Below are 17027 nucleotides of genomic sequence, written 5' to 3'. Positions count from 1 at the left end.
TGTAGGACACGCTCACCCCTGCGAGAGACCCTGTCAGGTCCTCTGAGGGACCTAATCACCTCTTTTTTAGATTTTAAAGATTTGGGGCCAGCGCTGTGGTGTAGCAGGCAAAGCCGCCGTCTGCAGCGCCGGCATCCCACATGGGCGCTGGTTCGAGTCCCAGCTGCTTCACTTCCGATCCAGCTCTCTGCTATGGCTGGGAAAGCAGTGGAGGATGGCCCAAGTCCTTGGGTCCCTGCACCCGCGTGGGAGACCTGGATGGAGCTCCTGGCTCCTGGCTTCGGATCCGCGCAGCTCCGGCTGTTGAAGCCATCTGGGGAGTGAACCAGCGGATGGAGGACCTTTCTCTCTCTCTCTCTCTCTCTCTCTGCCTCTCCTTCTCTCTCTGTGTAACTCTTTCAAATAAATAAATAAATCTTTTAAAAACAAGATTCATTTTATCCATTTGAAAGGCAAAGTGACAGAGGGAGAGAGAGAGATCTTCCATCCTCTGGTTCACTTCCAAAATGGCTGCAATGGGCATGGGCAGACCTGGCGGAAGCCAGGAGCCTGGAAACTCTGGGTCTCCCGTGTGGATGGTGGGGGCCCAGGTACTTGGGTCATCCTCCGCTGCCCTCTCGGGCACATTAGCAGGGAGCTTGGTGGCAGGTGGCACAGCCAGGACCCCAGTGGGCGCTCCTATGGGGATGCTGGGGCCGTAGGCGGTGCTTGGTCGTCTGCGCCACAGGGCTGGCCCCACTTAATCACCTCCTACAGGTCTCGCCTCCCAGTCCTTGTACGTGGCAGCCACATTTCTTTCTTTCTTTTTTTTTTTTTAATTTATTTGACAGGTAGATAGATAGAGAGAGAGAGAGAGAGAGAGAGAGAAGTCTTCCTTCTGTTGATTCACCCCCCAAATGGCTGCTACAGCCGGCGCGCTGTGCTGATCCAAAACCAGGAGCCAGGTGCTTCTCCTGGTCTCCCATGCAGGTGCAGGGCCCAGGCACTTGGGCCATCCTCCACTGCCCTCCCAGGCCACAGCAGAGAGCTGGACCGGAAGAGGAGCAGCCGGGACCAGAACCTGGCACCCATGTGGGGTGCCGGCACTGCAGGCGGAGGATTAACCAAGTGAGCCACGGCGGCGGCCCCAATGGCGTTTTGTTGTGGACACATCACGTGCAGACCGTAGCCGGCCCTGTGATCTTTAGCCAGTGGAGCGGCCCAACGCACCATGCAAACATCCGGGGTTCTGATTTCACAACGCGTTGTCTTTCCCCTCCAGAATGGCTTCCATCAGGAAAATCAGCCGTGCCACCCTCGGGAGCTTTGGGGACTTCAGTGATGGTTCCTTCGACATCTCAAAGCTGGGAGAAATGGAAAACTTGAAAATGAGCAGAAGTCTCACCAAAGTAGCGCCCGGCCCCGGCCGATTTCTACAAAGAAACGCAACCGTGGGTGAGAAGCTCTTCCTCTCCAAGGAGGACGCCGACCCCGGGAGCGGGCCGCGGCTCTCCTCCCGCGGGCCGCCCCCCACCGCCTCGAGGCTCAGAGCCAACGCCGTGCTTACGAAGCTGGCCCAGATAGAAACCAAGATCAAAAGCCGGAAGGCGCCCACCAGCCCGGCCGACACAGACTCCGACTCGAGGCCCACCCGGGACCAGCTCCCCAGGCCAGCAGAGCTTCCTCCACAGGATACAGATAGAACCTTCCAGAAGCAAGGCCGCGAGAGTCCCGGCAGCGGGAGGAGCACGCGGGCTGGGAGCGGCAGTCGGTTTCTGAAGAAGAAGGGCCCACCCGCCGCAGACCCAGCCCCCGAAGCTTGCCCTGGGAGAGAGAGGAATGTCCAAGTGCCCCGGCCGAAAGAACCTGCTGGAAAGGTTGATTCCCCCAGCAGCGACGAAGAGGAGATGGAGGACCTGCTGGGGAGCCTGGCGGAAAGTTCCAGAGAGGAAGCAGCCTACAAGGACCAGGGTTTCACCAGCGGTAACGTCAGGGTAAGACTCAGCTTTGGAGGGCCAGCGCCGTGGCACAGTGGGTTAAGCCCCAGCATCCCATACAGGCGCCGGTTCAAGTCCCGGCTGCTCCATTTCTGATCTGGCTCCCTGCTGAGTGCCTGGGAAAGCACGGAAGATGAGCCAAGTCCCTGGGCCCTACGCCCACGTTCTGGCTCCTGGATTCGGCCTGGCCCGTCCCCGACTGCTGTGGCCATCTGGGGAGTGAACCAGCAGACGGGAGACCTCTCTCTCTCTCTCTCTCCCTCCCTCCGTGTGTGTGTGTGTGTGTTTCTCCTTCTCTCTCTCACAGGGACCCAAGCACTGAGGCCGTCCTCCACTGCTTCCTCAGGCACATTAGCAGGGAGCTGGATCAGAATTGAAGCAGCCGGGACTCGAATTGGCACTGATATGCGATGTTGGCATTGCAGGAGGTACAATGCCAGCCCCATTTCTTTTCTCTTCTTTCCTTCTTTTTTTTTCTTTAAAATTGATTTCTTTGAAAGGCAGAGTTATCGAAAGACAGAGAGTGGCGCCGGCGCCGCGGCTGACTAAGCTAATCCTCCGCCTTGTGGCGCCGGCACACCGGGTTCTAGTCCTGGTCGGGGCACCGATCCTGTCCCAGTTGCCCCTCTTCCAGGCCAGCTCTCTGCTGTGGCCAGGGAGTGCAGTGGAGGATGGCCCAAGTGCTTGGGCCCTGCACCCGCATGGGAGACCAGGAGAAGCACCTGGCTCCTGCCATCAGATCAGCGCGGTGCGCTGGCCGCAGCGCACCTGCCACGGCGGCCATTGGAGGGTGAACCAACGGCAAAAAGGAAGACCTTTCTCTCTGTCTCTCTCTCACTGTCCACTCTGCCTGTCAAAAATTTAAAAAAAAAAAAATTAAAAAAAAAAAAGAAAAAAGAAAAAAAAGAGAGCGAAAAAGTTCTTCCATCCCCTGGTTCACTCCGCAAATGGCTGCAACAGCAGAGCTGGGCCGATCCGAAGCCAGGAGCCAGGTGCTTCTCCTGGTCTCCCATGGGGTGCAGGGCCCAAGCACTTGGGCCATCCTCCACTGTACTCCCTGGCCACAGCAGAGAGCTGGCCTGGAAGAGGGGCAACCGGGACAGAATCGGTGCCCCGACCAGGACTAGAACCCGGTGTGCGGGCGCCGCAAGGTGGAGGATTAGCCTGTTGAGCCGCAGCACCAGCCTTATTTCTTATTTTTAATTGACATGTTATAACTACATATTTAGACAGTACAGTGTGACATTTCAATCTGTGTATACAATTGGTCAATCAGATCAGTGTAGTTGGCAAATGAAACAATTACAAAAAGTTCATGGGAAGGGAACTGAATGGTAAGTGTGGGAGTGGGTGTTTGGCCTAGCAGTTAAGACACTGATTAAGATGGCAGAGGGCCTGGGGTTGCGTCCCAGCTCTGCTCCTGACTCCAGCTCCCTGCTACTGAGCACCCTGGGAGGCAGCAGGTGAAGGCTCCAGTGCTTGGGCCCCTGCCACCCACGTGGGAGACGAGAGTGGAGCTCCGAGCTTCTGGCTCTGGCCTGGCCCAGCCCTGGCTGTTGCAGGCTTTTGAGAAGTGGACTAGCAGATCTATTTGTCTCTGTTTCTCTGCCTCTCAAATAAATAAATAAATAAATAATTTTTTAAAAGACAGGTCTACTGTGGTGCAAAAAATGTTTTGAAGTCCATGCATCGTATGTTGCTAGCATGTGTTTCTCTCTGTTGGAAACATTCACGGAGCCAGCACTATGGCATAGAAGCGTACCTCCACCTGCAGTGCCAGCATCCCATATGGGCACCAGTTCAGGTCCCAGTTGCTCCACTTCCCATCCAGCTCCCTGCTAATGCACCTGGGAAAGCAGTGGAGGATGGCCCAAGTGCTGGGGCCCCTGCACCCATGTGGAAGGCCAGGAAGAAGCTCCTGGCTTCTGTGCGGCCCAGCCATTGTGACCATTTGAGTGTGAACCAGTAGACAGAAGATCTCTCTCTCTCTCTCTCTCTCCTTCTCTCTGTATCTCTGCTTTTCAAATAAATAAATAAATCTTTTAAAAAATGATAAAGGATCTTAAGTGTTGTCTAGTTTAACTCACTTAAAAATATCTTTTTTAAAAAGAAGCATTCAAAATCCTCCAAGACCTGAGTTTTTTAAAAAATTAAGTTAGACAAAGTAACCCTTTTTAAAAAGATTTATTTATTTATTTGAAAGACAAAGTTAGGCAGAGGCAGAGAGACAGAGAGAGGTCTTCCATCTACTGGTTCTCTCCCCAGATGGCCGCAACAGCCAGAGCTGAGCCGATCTGAAGCCAGGAGCCAGGCGCTTCATTTATTTATTTATGTTATATTTATTTATCTGAAAAGTTTTTACTTAAGTTTATTTTTAAAAGTTTTTAGAGGCTGGTGCTGTGGCATCCATATGGGCCCTGGTTCGAGTCCCAGCTGCTCCACTTCCCATCCAGCTCTCTGCTATGGCCTGGGAAAGCAGTGGAGGATGGCCCAAGTCCTTGGGCCCCTGCACCCACGTGGGAGACCTGGAAGAAGCTCCTGGCTCCTGGCTTCAGATCGGTGCAGCTCTGGCCATTGCGGCCATCTGGGGAGTGAACCAGCAGATGGAAGACCTCTCTCTCTGTCTCTCCTGCTCTCTGTATAACTCTTTCAAATAAATAAATAAAGCTTTAAAAAAAATACTTATTTAAAGAGAGAGGGAGAGATCGATCGATCGATCTTCCATTCGCTGGTTCACTCCCCAGTTGGCCAGGACAGCCAGGGCTGGGCCAGGCCAAAGCCAGGAGCCCAGAACTCCATCCATGTCTCCCCCGTGGGCGGCAGGGACCCGGGCACTTGAGCCGTCATCGTTGCCTCCCGGGGTGCACACGTGCAGGGAGCTGGAGTCGGAAGCAGAGCCAGCCCCGGAAGTAGACACGGACTCTGGGTGTCCAGGGTGCCGTTCCATCCACCGTGCCAAGCAGCTGCCCCAGAACGCACGGTTGAGTGGGCGGCGACCATCCCTCGGTGTAGCTCCGTGGCACCTTCCTCTCCCTAGGAGAAGCCCCATCCCGCCATCGCTCCCCCTGCCCCAGGCCCGGTACACCAGCAGGCTCCCTGTTCTGGTCAGCGGGAGCCTGCCCGGAGCTGGTGGCCAAGGTTTATCACCTCGCGGCAGGTGCTCGCGCCCTTCCTATCCTGCGCCTGCCCTCTGTGGACGGACAGGTGGGTGGCTCGTCCCCTCCGGCCGTTGAGGTCCTGGGTGTCCAGTCTCTGTCTCCGTTCTCCCTTCTCCCGGCTCGGCACCGAGGAGCGAGACTGCGCATGCCCTGGTGATCGTTTGGCCTTTCCGAGGCACTGCGGGGTCGTGTCCCATAGTGGCTGCTCCGTGGGGCACCCCCCTCCCCAGCCCCCGCCAGCAGCAGTTGGGGGTTCCCCTCTCTGCACGTCCTCACCATAGCGAGGCGGAAGGCAGGCTGCATGTTGGGGGAAGAACCCAGGTCTTTATGTTCCTCGGGCAGCAAGGGCTTTAAGGTAGGAAATGTGTGGTTAGCAAGGTAACTTGAAACACTCGTGAATAAGTGGAGTTAGAAGTGTGAGGCTATTGGGGTACACACTGGGCCAGGTGGGACACTTGTGTTCTCCGTAAGAGTGCCTGGGCACCAGCCCTGGCTCCTGGCTCCAGCGTCCGGCCTGTGTGCACTCTGGGAGACGGGATGACGGCTCAACTACTTGGGCTCCCGCCACCCACCTGGGAGACCCAGACGGAGCGCCTGACCTGGCTTCAGCCCGGCACATACCCAGCCTGTTGTGGCCACCTGGGGAGTGACCCAGCAGATGGAAGCTCTCTCCCTCTTCCTCTCCTTCTTCCTCTCTCTTTGTTGCTTTGATATTCAAATAATTATTGCTTTTCAAGTAGGATTAGTTTATTACGAGAACAATTTTGAAATTCATGCATAGAGTAAGAATTTTGTACCTATTATAAAAACAAGTTCTTGGGGCGGGCACTGTGGTGCAGCAGGTTAACGCCCTGGCCTGAAGCGGCAGCATCCCATATGGGCGCCGGTTCGAGTCCTGGCTGCTCCACTTCTGATCCAGCTCCCTGCTGTGGCCCGGGAGGGCAGTGGAGGATGGCCCAAGTCCTTGGGCCCTGCACCCGCGTGGGAGACCAGGAGAAGCACCTGGCTCCTGGCTTCGGATCAGTGCAGCTCTGGCCATTGTGGCCAATTGGGGAGTGAATCAGCGGATGGAAGACCTCTCTCTCTCTCTCTCTGCCTCTCCTCTATGTAACTCTGACCTTCAAATAAATAAATAAATCTTTTAAAAAAAATTCGTTGCACCAAAATAAACTAATGTTTTAAATTCCATTTCCTTTTTCCTTTTTTTTTTTTTTTTTTTTTTTTTTTCGGTAGAGTTAGAGAGACGGAGAGACAGAGAATGAAAGAGATCTTCCATCTGCTGATCTGCTACCCAAATGGTCACCACGGCCAGGGCTGGGCCAGGCCAAAACCAGGAGCCAGGAGCTTCCTCCGGGTCTCCCATGCAGGTGCAGGGGCCCAAGGACTCAGGCCATCCTCCACTGCCTTCCCGGGCCACAGCAGAGAGCTGGATAGAAGTGGAGCAGCTGGGCCGGCGCCGCGGCTCAGCAGGCTAATCCTCTGCCTTGTGGTGCCGGCACACCAGGTTCTAGTCCCAGTTGGGGCGCCAGATTCTGTCCCGGTTGCCCCTCTTCCAGGCCAGCTCTCTGCTGTGGCCCGGGAGTGCAGTGGAGGATGGCCCAAGTGCTTGGGCCCTGCACCCCATGGGAGACCAGGAGAAGCACCTAGCTCCTGGCTTCGGATCAGCTGCAGCGCGCTGGCCGCGGCGGCCATTGGAGGGTGAACCAACGGCAAAGGAAGACCTTTCTCTCTGTCTCTCTCTCTCACTGTCCACTCTGCCTGTCAAAAAAAAATTAAAATTAAAATTAAAAATTAAAAAAAAAAGAAGTGGAGCAGCTGGGAGTTGAACCATTACGCATAAGGGATGCCGGCATCCCAGGCTGTGACTTAACCCTGTGTCATACCACAGGCCCCTAAACTTCATTTTCCCATGAGCTTTGTTTTCCCCCAAAGGTTTATTTATTTCTTGGAAAGGCAGAGTTAAAGAGAGAGACAGAGACAAAGATCTTCCATCCACTGGTCCACTCACAAAATGGCCACAGTTGCCAGAGCTGGGCTGGGCCAATCAGGGACCAGGGGCATCTTTCTGGGTCTCTCCATCTTCCGCTGCTTTCCCAGGCACTTTAGCAAGGAGCTGGATGGGAAGTGGAGCAGCCAGGACTCAAACCGGCACCCATATGGGATGACGGCACTGCAGTCGGTGGCTTTACCTGCCACACCACAGCACCTGCCCCTCCATGAGCTTCTTGAAGCACCCTTTTATGTGAAAGCAAGGTGGCATTTCTTTTCTTTCTTTTTTTCAAGATTTTATTATTTATTTGAGAGGTAGACTTATAGACAAGGAGAGAGAGAGAGAGAGAGAGAGAGAGAGAGGTCTTCCATCCGCTGGTTCATTCCCCAAATGTCCACAATGACCTGAGCTGCACTGATTGAAAGCCAGGAGCCAGGAGCCTCCTCTGGGTCTCTCACACGGGTGCAGGGGCCCAAGGACTTGGGCCATCTTCTACTGCTTTCCCAGAGAGCTGGATCGGAAGTGGAGCAGCCGGGACTCGAACCAGCACCCACATGGGATGCTGGCACTGCAGGTGGAGGATTAACCTACTAGCCACAGTGCCAGCCCCAAGGTGGCATTTCTGATTATTTGTGGAATATTCTCTCATCCCAACATCATTCTATCTACACATTGTACCTTGACCTCTAGAAATGGGGGAAAAGGTAAAGAAAAGGGACTCGGGGGCCGGCGCGCTAGTGCAGTAGGCTAATCCTCCACCTGCAGTGCCAGCATCCCATACGGGCGCCAGTTCTAGTCCCGGCTGCCCTACTTCCGATCCAGCTCTCTGCTGTGGCCTGGGAAAGCAGTAGAAGATGGACCAGGTCCTTGGGCCCCTGCACCTGTGTGGGAGACCCGGAGGAAGCTCCTGGCTCCTGGCTTTGCGTCGGTGCAGCTCCAGCCATTGCGGCCAGTCAGGGAGTGAACCAGCGGGTGGAAGACCTCACTCTCTGTCTCTTTCTGTCACTCTACCTCTCAAATAAATAAATCTTTTTTTAAAAAAAGAAAAAAATTTTTCTTTGATTAATTAATTTATTTTCATGTTATTTAAAATACAGAGAGAGAGATTTTTTTTTTTTTTTTTTTTTTTTTTTTTTTTTTTTGGACAGGCAGAGTGGATAGTGAGAGAGAGAGAGACAGAGAGAAAGGTCTTCCTTCCTTTTTGCCATTGGTTCACCCTCCAGTGGCTGCTGCGGCCAGCTCATCGCACTGATCCGAAGCCAGGAGCCAGGTGCTTCTCCTGGTCTCCCATGGGGTGCAGGGCCCAAGCACTTGGGCCATCCTCCACTGCCTTCCCGGGCCATAGCAGAGAGCTGGCCTGGAAGAGGGGCAACCGGGACAGAATCCGGCGCCCCGACCGGGACTAGAACCCGGTGTGCCGGCGCTGCAAGGTAGAGGATTAGCCTGTTAAGCCACGGCACTGGCCAGAGAGAGAGAGATCTTTAATCTGCTGGCTCACTCCCCAAATGGCCACAACAGCCAGGTCTGGGCCAGGCCAAAGCCAGGAGCCAGGAGCTCTGAACTCCATCCGGGTCTCCGACATGGGTGGCAGGGCGCCCAGCACTTGAGCCGTCACTGGTGCCTCCCCGGGTGCTCAGGAGCCGGCAGCTGGAGTCGGGAGCGGAGCCGGGACTTGGACCCCAGCACTCCCATGGGAGATCTGGGATGTGGGTGCTGCAGGCCATATCTTGACCACTGTGCCCGGCGCCAGCCCTGAGAGGTGGCACTGGGAGGGGGGACCTGCTTAGCCCACATCTGCTAATTCTGTGTCTTTTTATCTCTGCCGAAGTAGGGTCGGGCCCCGGCCCCGCCCAGTGCAGAAGTTCCCCAGCTCGAAGTCCTCCAGGCCGTGGCGCCAGCGCACCTCGCAGCCAGCTCGGGGCAGCGGCGGCCAGCCCACGACCCCCTCCCCAGCGACGCCCACTGCGGCCGACACAGCCTCCCGCACTTCATCCCCTTCCGCCCTGGGTGCCTTCGCCAAGCCCGTGCCTTCCGAGACGGGCCGCTTCGAGCTCGCGTCCTCGGCCAGCAGCGAGGCCGGGCCTGGGCGGGAGTCGCCGTCGGAAGCCTCGGAGGACAGCCACAGTGGTAACCCCCCCACCCCCGTCTCTGCGCCCACTCACGGCCCGAGCAGGGGATCTTCGTGTCGGTTTCTGGAGGTCAGGACACCACGTTTAGACAGGATGATGTTGGGATGAGAGGACGCACCACGAATAATCGGAGATGCCACCTGGCTTCCACCAGCGAGCGGCGCCTCAGAAGCTCGTGGGTGTGGATTTTAAGGCATTAGTTTATTTTGGTACAAAAAACTTGTTTTTAAAGATTTATTTATTTATTTGAAAGTCAGAGTTACACAGAGAGAGGAGAGGCAGAGAGAGAGAGGGATAGGTCTTCCATCCGCTGGTTCACTCCCCAATTGGCCGCAATGGTCAGAGCTGCGCCGATCCAAAGCCAGGAGCCAGGAGCTTCATCCGGGTCTCCTGTGTGGACGCAGGAGTCCAAACACTTGTTCCCCTTCCACTGGTTTCCCAGGTGTGTTAGCAGAGAGCTGCATCAGAAGTGAATCAGCCAGGACTCGAACCAGTGCCCATATGGAATGCTGGCACTGCAGGTGGCGGCTTTACCGGCTACACCACAGCACTGGCCCCAATCTTACACTTAAAAAAATCTATTTATTTGGCCGGCGCCGCGGCTCACTAGGCTAATCCTCCGCCTTGCGGCGCCGGCACACCGGGTTCTAGTCCCGGTCGGGGCACTGATCCTGTCCCGGTTGCCCCTCTTCCAGGCCAGCTCTCTGCTGTGGCCCGGGAGTGCAGTGGAGGATGGCCCAAGTCCTTGGGCCCTGCACCCCATGGGAGACCAGGATAAGCACCTGGCTCCTGCCAACGGAACAGCGCGGTGCGCCGGCCGCAGCGCGCTACCGCGGCGGCCATTGGAGGGTGAACCAACGGCAAAAAAGGAAGACCTTTCTCTCTGTCTCTCTCTCACTATCCACTCTGCCTGTCAAAAAAAAAAAAATCTATTTATTTGAAAGACAAATTGAGTGAGGGAGAGAGCTCTTTCATCCCTGGTTCACTCCGCTGCTGCCTTGAGGGTCCCCAGCGTGGTGGTCGCTGTGTAGTGAGTGGTGGCGGGGCCACGGCAGATCTTGGTTCTTTCTTTAAAATCCTCACGGGGCCGGTGCTGTGGCATAGCAGGTAAAGCCGCCACCTGCAGTGCCGGCATCCCACATGCGCACCGGTTCGAGTCCTGGCTGCTCCACTTCCCATCCAGCTCTCTGCTATGGCCTGGGAAAGCAGTAGAAGATGGCCCAAGTCTTTGGACCCCTGCACCCGCGTGGGAGACCCAGATGGAGCTCCTGGCTCCTGGCTTCGGATCAGTGCAGCTCAGGTCGTTGTAGCCATTTGGGAAATGAACCAGCGGATAGAAGACCTCTCTCTCTCTCTCTCTCTTCTCTCTTCTCTCTTCCTCTTCTCTCTGTGTAACTCTGCCTTTCAAATAAATAAATAAATCTTTGAAAAATAAATAAATAGTTTAAACCTCCATCTAGGACCAGTTCAGACTAGGAGCCCAATGCGAGCCCTGCGGCTTACGCAGCACCCGTGGCTTCCTCTCGGTTCCAGAGGCTGGAAGTCTAGGATCCGGCTGCCCCCATGGTTGGGTTCATTTGTTTTTCTTTTTCAGTTTTACTTAATCATTTGAAAGGCAGAGTAACAGAGAAAGAGAGAGAGAAACAGAGGTCTTCCACCCACTTCCCAAATGGCCACAACCACCCGAGCTGGGCTGATCCGAGGCCAGCAGTCAGGAGCTCCATCCGGGTCTCCCACGTGGGTGGCGGGGGCCCCAGACTTGAGCCCTCCCCTGCCACCTCCCGGGGTGCGCATCAGCAGGAAGCTGGATCGGAAGTGGAGGCGGGACTCCCAGGTGCTCTGATAAGGGGGTTGTGGGCATCCTTAGCAGCGGCCCCTCCCACCGCACCCCAACACCCGCCCAGACACGATTTCCCAGGTGCAGGACCCCCAGGTAGGAGAGGCCTGACTGTAGCCACAGCCATGTGCACGACACAACCCCCAGTCTTTTCCACGTGGCCCTCAAAGAAAAGGGGTGCCTGCTCCCAAGCTGGCTCACTGGGGGTGGGTCCACATGTCTCCCCGTCTCCCTGCACCTTTGCAGGGTTGGCCAGGCTGACAGTCTCCCTCCTGGTCTCCCTGCAGATTTCAGAATCAACGTCTTGTCCCTGGATGACTTGGGCGGAGCCGTCAGTGAGACGTCCGACGTGCAGGAAGTGAGTCGGAGTCCGAGCCCCGTTCCCTGCAGGTGCTCCCGGGAATGGAAAGCCCTGCCCTCGGCCTGGTTCTCTTAGACCCGGGGTTCTCCGTTCTGACCCCTAGAGGGCGCTGGCCATGCCTGGGGCCGCTCTGGCTGTCACCGTTAGGGGGCAGTGGGTGCCACTGGCATCTCTTGTGGACCGAAGCCGTGTGGCAGTGGCCTACAGGGCCGAGCGTTCCAGGCCCTGATGTCACCTGCCACAGCGGAGGGCGGGAGGCAGGAGGGGACCCCGGCTGAGGCAGTAGCGGGGTGAAGCTAGCACAGTCGGTGGAAGGCAAAGGCGCGCCTCCCTCAGCCCCATAGCAGTAGGTTAGGGCCACCAACCGCACTCCGTCAGCCACGTGCGCTACTGTGATGTCTGCCCTGTTGCTGACCACCTGCATCTTAAAAAAAAAAAAAAAAAAATGCTTATTTAAGGGAAGAGAGAGAGAGAGAGAGAGACGTCTTCCGTCTACTGGTTCACTCTCCAAATGGCCTCACCGCCAGGCCTGGTTCAGGACCCTGGAACTCCATCCGGGTCTCCCACGCGGGTGCAGGGGCCCAGGGACTTGGGCCGTCTTCCACTGCTTTCCCAGATGCATGAGCAGAGAGCTGGCTTGGACGTGGAGCAGCCGGGACTGGAACTGGTGCTCTGATCCGGGGTGCTGGCGTTGGAAGCCACCAGTTAACCCGCCGCACGCCCGCACCAGCCCCCCGCCACCTGCGTGTCTCAGCCGTGCCTGCTGATGGGACTTGAAATTGCATCTCGGCTGTGACTGTAACGAAACACCCAGGCCGGCTACTTTACAGAGGAGAGAGGTTTGTTGTCACCTGCTACTGGAGGCCCCAAGTCCGGACCCCACAGCCGGTGGCGCTTCTCGCTGGCAGAGCCGCGAGGTGACGCTGGCCATCACATGGTGAGAAACGGAGGGCCCACAGCCCCCCTGCGGGCCCCTGTGCCTCGGCTTACCAAGCCCCCGTCATTCAGCTCCTCCGTGATGGCCTCAGCCAGCCCCAGCCACCTCCCAGAGCTCCCCTGGACTCACCACCCCCTCGGTACCTCGAGGTGCGGCCCCTGACACCTGCTCCAGCCTCTCAGGGATGTGTGCGGCCCCTTTAAGAATCCTGGCGCGCTGGGGCCAGCGCCTGCATCCCGGCTGCTCCGCTTCCCATCCAGCGCCCTGCTGATGTGCCTGGGAAGGAAGTGGGCCCCTGCACCTGCGTGGGAGACCCGGATGGAGCTCCCGGCTCCTGGCTTCGGCCTGGCCCAGCCCTGGCTGTTGCAGCTATCTGGGGAGTGACCCAGCGGATGGAAGACCCCTCCCCCACCCCGGGTCTTGCAATAAATCTGAGAGAGAGAGAGAGAGAGCGCGCACCGAGGGCAGAAGCGGTGCAGAAATCCCGTCTGGACCCTGCAGGGGGTGCAGCGGCCCCTCCCGCGCTCTGGGCGCGCGGCTCCTCCCCTGCGGGCCTGTAGTGGTCGCTCCTCCCCTGCGGGCCTGTAGTGGTCGCTCCTCCCCTGCGGGCCTGTAGTGGTCGCTCCCTGGAGAACACCTCCCCAGCCCGCTGTGCTCCCCTTGGTCTCAGGGAGAAGGCGCTCGGAGGGACAAGCCACCGGGCGACCGCGCCCACGCCACGCCGCCTGCAGGGAAGCGGGCAGGGCCACGGCCAAGGGCGTCCGCCTCTCCCGGGAACGCCCCTTCTGCGGAGAGGGGCCGGGACGCGCCCTCCACCACCGCCAGCGAGATCTCCGAGCACCTGGGCGCCCGCTCGGCCACCGCCAGCCCCGAGGACAGCGCGTCCCGCACGCCGTCGTCTCCCGGAGCCCCTGCGGAGGCTGCGGGGGGCTCGGCTTACTCCGAGGACTTCGAGAGCTCCCCGGGCCCGTCAGCCTCCGAGCCGACTGCCCCTTCCCCGGAGACTGCGGACAGAACCCTGGACAGTCTGTCCGAGCTCTCCTCCAGCCTGCGGACACCCCCGTCCAGGAGGAGGCGGGGCAGGCACGGGCCGAGGGTCGTGGTCAAGGAAACAGCCGTGCAGACCCTGGATCCCGCGCTGGCCTGCCCGTGGGCGGCGGGTGAGTGCGGCCACCCCGCGTGGGGCAGGGCGGCCGGGAGAGCCCGGGCAGGCGCCGGCTGGGCGCGGGCTTCCTGGCCAGAGCCTGGGCTCCCGAGATCCGGGCCGGTGTCTGTGGCCGGCTAACAGCACAGGTGATGGCAGCTGCCTGAGGGGGCCCGCAGCTCAGAACAGACAGACAGTTCCTGAACCCTGCCTAGGGCCACTCTGGCCACCCGTGCTGGTGACCCTTCCCAGCATGCCCCGGGCGGCTTTCCTTAGGCCGAGGAGAGCCAACCCCCTTTGCTTTCATTTCTTCTTGTTTTCATCTTTATGTGAAAGGCAGAGAGACAGACACGGAGCTAGGAGAGAGAGCGGGCGTGGGGATCTTGCATCTGCTGGTTCACTCCCCCAAATACCCACAACAACGGGCTGGGCCAGGCTGAAGCCAGGAGCCTGGAGCTCCACCCGGGTCTCCCACGTGGGTGACGGGGGCCAAGCACTTGAGCCGTCACTGCTGCCTCCCAGGGTGCGCATGCGCAGGGAGCGGGAGCTGGAACTTGAGAGAGAGAGAGAGAGAGAGAGAGAGAGAGAGGTCTTCCATGTGTTGGTTCACTCCCCAAATGGCCCCAACGGCTGAAGCAAGGAGCTCCATCCAGGTCTCCTGTGCAGGTGCAGGAACCCAGGCACCTGGCCCATCCTCCACTGCTTTCCCAGGCCATAGCAGAGAGCTGGATGGGAAGTGGAGCAGCCGGGACTCGAACTGGCCTCTTTATGGGATGCTGGCGCTGCAGGCAGCGGCTTTACCCACGATGCCACAGTGCCGGCCCCTCTCTCTATTTCAAATAAAATGAAAATAAATAAGCAAACAAGCAAGCAAGCAAAAAGCAAGCAGGGCAGGAGCGGGAGGACAGGCCACGCGGCTCCCAGCGTTGCTGCCACACCCTGCCCGTTCACCTTTCCCTTGTCCTTGGCTCCGCAGCCGGCATGGCGACCATCGGGCCTTCCCTGGGAGGCGCCTACGCGGACCCGGCACCCATCGCCAGCCACGTCGTCAGCATGGACATGCTAGAAGGTACAGCCGGCTCGGTGGGCCCCTCCTGGGAGGCGGGCACACAGTCACGCCTGCTCTCGCTTTAACACTGGGTTCAGCACGTTGGTGGGGGCGGGGTTCCGGAACCTTCTGTCCTGTCCCTTGCCGGGGTTCTAACATCAAAGAGAAGAGAAAGGCTAAGAGGAGCGCACTGAAAACCATCCGCCTCCATGTCCCCCCGTGTTGTGTGTGTTCCTTCTCAGCCTTGTCCCCTGAGGCCACTCGGCCCACATAGGTGGGCACCCACGGTGCCTTGGGGGCCGAGTCCGGGACTGGGGATGGCACTGGGAGGGAGCCCCAGCAGCCACCTCGGAGAGTTTGGATTTGTTTTAAAAAGGATTATTTATTTATTTATTTATTTGAAGGGTGGAGTTAGAGAGGAGAGGGAGAGGGAGAGAGAGAGTGTTCCATCCGCTGGGTCACTCCCCACATGGCCACAATGGCGAGGGCTGGGCCAGGCTGAAGCTGGGAGCTTCTTCCCGGTCTCCCACGCAGGTGCAGGGGCCCAAGCTCTCAGGCCGTTTGCCGGGTGCATTAGCAGGGAACTGGGCGGGAAGCAAAGCTGCTGGGGCTGGAGGCGGCCTGGCCCACGGCCCCCCAGGAACGTGTTCAGGCGACTGGCCGTGTCGCTGACGATGGATTGATTGTGGAATGGGGGCGGCCGTCCCTCGGGGCGTGGGGCGTGGGGCCTGGCGCCTGACGGGAGTGGGCAGCCCTGACAGCGCAGCGCCCGGCCGCCCTGGCCCTGGACGAGCTGCTGAGGCAGCAGCTGAGCCTGACGCGGAGCTTCGTGGAGGCCAGCCGGCACCTGCACGCGACCCTCCTGCAGTCCCTGGACAGCCACTCCTTCCACTACCACACCCTGGAGGAAGTCAAAGAGGTGACCGCGGACCGCGGGGCCCTGGGGAGGGAGCTGGTGTGAGCGGGTGGGGGGCCTGGTGGCTGGCCCGGCTGGGCTGCGCCTGACCTTGGATCTGAGAGGTTCCGCTCCCGGGGCGCGACCCTGGGGCCTGCCATTGTCCTGCTGTCCTCCCTGCCAAGAGTCCCCTGTGGCCAGCTAAGGCAAGTGTTCACTTTGGAAAAGCCTCGTGACAGAAATGTGTCACTTCCAGTCCTCTGACTTGATCCAGATTCTTCTAGACTTTTCCTGTGCAAAGTCGGAACTATATTATTATATATTTATTCATTTATAGAAATAGCATCATATGGGGCCCGCACTATGGCGTACCAGGTGGAGCCGCCGCCTACGGACGGCACCAGCATCCCATATGGGCGCCAGTTTGAGTCCCAGCTGCTCCACTTCGACCCAGCTCCCTGCTAGCGCACCTGGGACAGCAGTGGAAGATGGCCCAGGTGCTTGGGCCCCTGCACCCATGTGGGAGACCTGGAGGAAGCTTCTGGCTTCAGCCTGGCCCAGCCCTGGCCTTTGTGGCTATTTAGGGAGTGACCCAGCAGATGGAAGAGCTCTCTCTCTGCCTCTCCTTCTGGGACTCTTTCAAGTAAATAAATGAATGTTTGAAAACAAATAGCAGGCCGGCGCCGCGGCTCAACAGGCTAATCCTCCGCCTAGCGGCGCCGGCACACCGGGTTCTAGTCCTGGTCGGGGCACCGATCCTGTCCCAGTTGCCCCTCTTCCAGGCCAGCTCTCTGCTGTGGCCCGGGAGTGCAGTGGAAGATGGCCCAAGCCCCTGGGCCCTGCACCCCATGGGAGACCAGGAGGAGCACCTGGCTCCTGGCTTTGGATCAGTGCGGTGCGCCGGCCGCAGCGGCCATTGGAGGGTGAACCAACAGCAAAGGAAGATCTTTCTCTCTGTCTCTCTCTCTCACTGTCCAACTCTGCCTGTCCAAAAAAACAAAACAAAGACAAATAGCACCGTACTGTACTATATTTTTCTCATTTTATGTACAATTACTTTTAAAGAAGTCTTCATTTTTATTTGAAAGGCAGAGATAGACAAACATAAAGAGCTCTTCCATCCCCCGGTTCCCTCCCTAAATGCCCACAGCAGCTGGGGCTGGGCCAGGCAGAAGCCAGGAGCCCAGACCTCAACTGGACTCCCACGTGGGTGGCCGGGCCCACGTGCTTGGGCCACCACGGCTGCTGGCTGCCAGGGTGCGCATGCGCAGGGAGCTGGGCTCGGGGCAGAACTGGGACTGGGACCCAGGCCCTCGGACAGGGGTGCAGGCCTTCCACCGCGTGACTTAAGCGCCGTGCCCAGCCCCCAGCCTTCTCACTCCTTTCAGCTGCCGGGAGCTGGGCCCACACGGGGCTGCCTGGGAGTGGTGCCGAGCGCCCAGCAACGCTGCTGGCTGGGGACCCACTCGGAGAGCCGTTCCGGGCAGTGTAGCTGAAGGCTGGTGGTCTGAGTTCCCTGCGTTCCAGTTCTCCGCCTGCACCCCTCTGGGTC

General features: G+C 58.4%; 1 protein-coding gene across 1 annotated transcript in view; it reads left to right on the top strand.

The window, feature by feature from the left end:
- The window catches only part of C20H19orf44 (chromosome 20 C19orf44 homolog), a 34591-nt gene that overhangs the window by 16916 nt on the left and 648 nt on the right, over nucleotides 1-17027 (top strand). Inside the window, exons 2-8 of the mRNA XM_062179454.1 lie at nucleotides 1262-1973; nucleotides 2295-2404; nucleotides 8956-9251; nucleotides 11378-11448; nucleotides 13059-13548; nucleotides 14509-14601; nucleotides 15333-15499. Coding sequence (XP_062035438.1) covers nucleotides 1263-1973; nucleotides 2295-2404; nucleotides 8956-9251; nucleotides 11378-11448; nucleotides 13059-13548; nucleotides 14509-14601; nucleotides 15333-15499 — 1938 coding nt within the window. The 5' untranslated portion in view covers nucleotide 1262. The remainder of the gene's footprint in view (nucleotides 1-1261; nucleotides 1974-2294; nucleotides 2405-8955; nucleotides 9252-11377; nucleotides 11449-13058; nucleotides 13549-14508; nucleotides 14602-15332; nucleotides 15500-17027) is intronic.

Source organism: Lepus europaeus, chromosome 20, assembly GCF_033115175.1.
Source record: "Lepus europaeus isolate LE1 chromosome 20, mLepTim1.pri, whole genome shotgun sequence".
Taxonomy (NCBI): Eukaryota; Metazoa; Chordata; class Mammalia; order Lagomorpha; family Leporidae; genus Lepus; species Lepus europaeus.
This window is presented reverse-complemented; position numbering and strand designations above follow the sequence as displayed.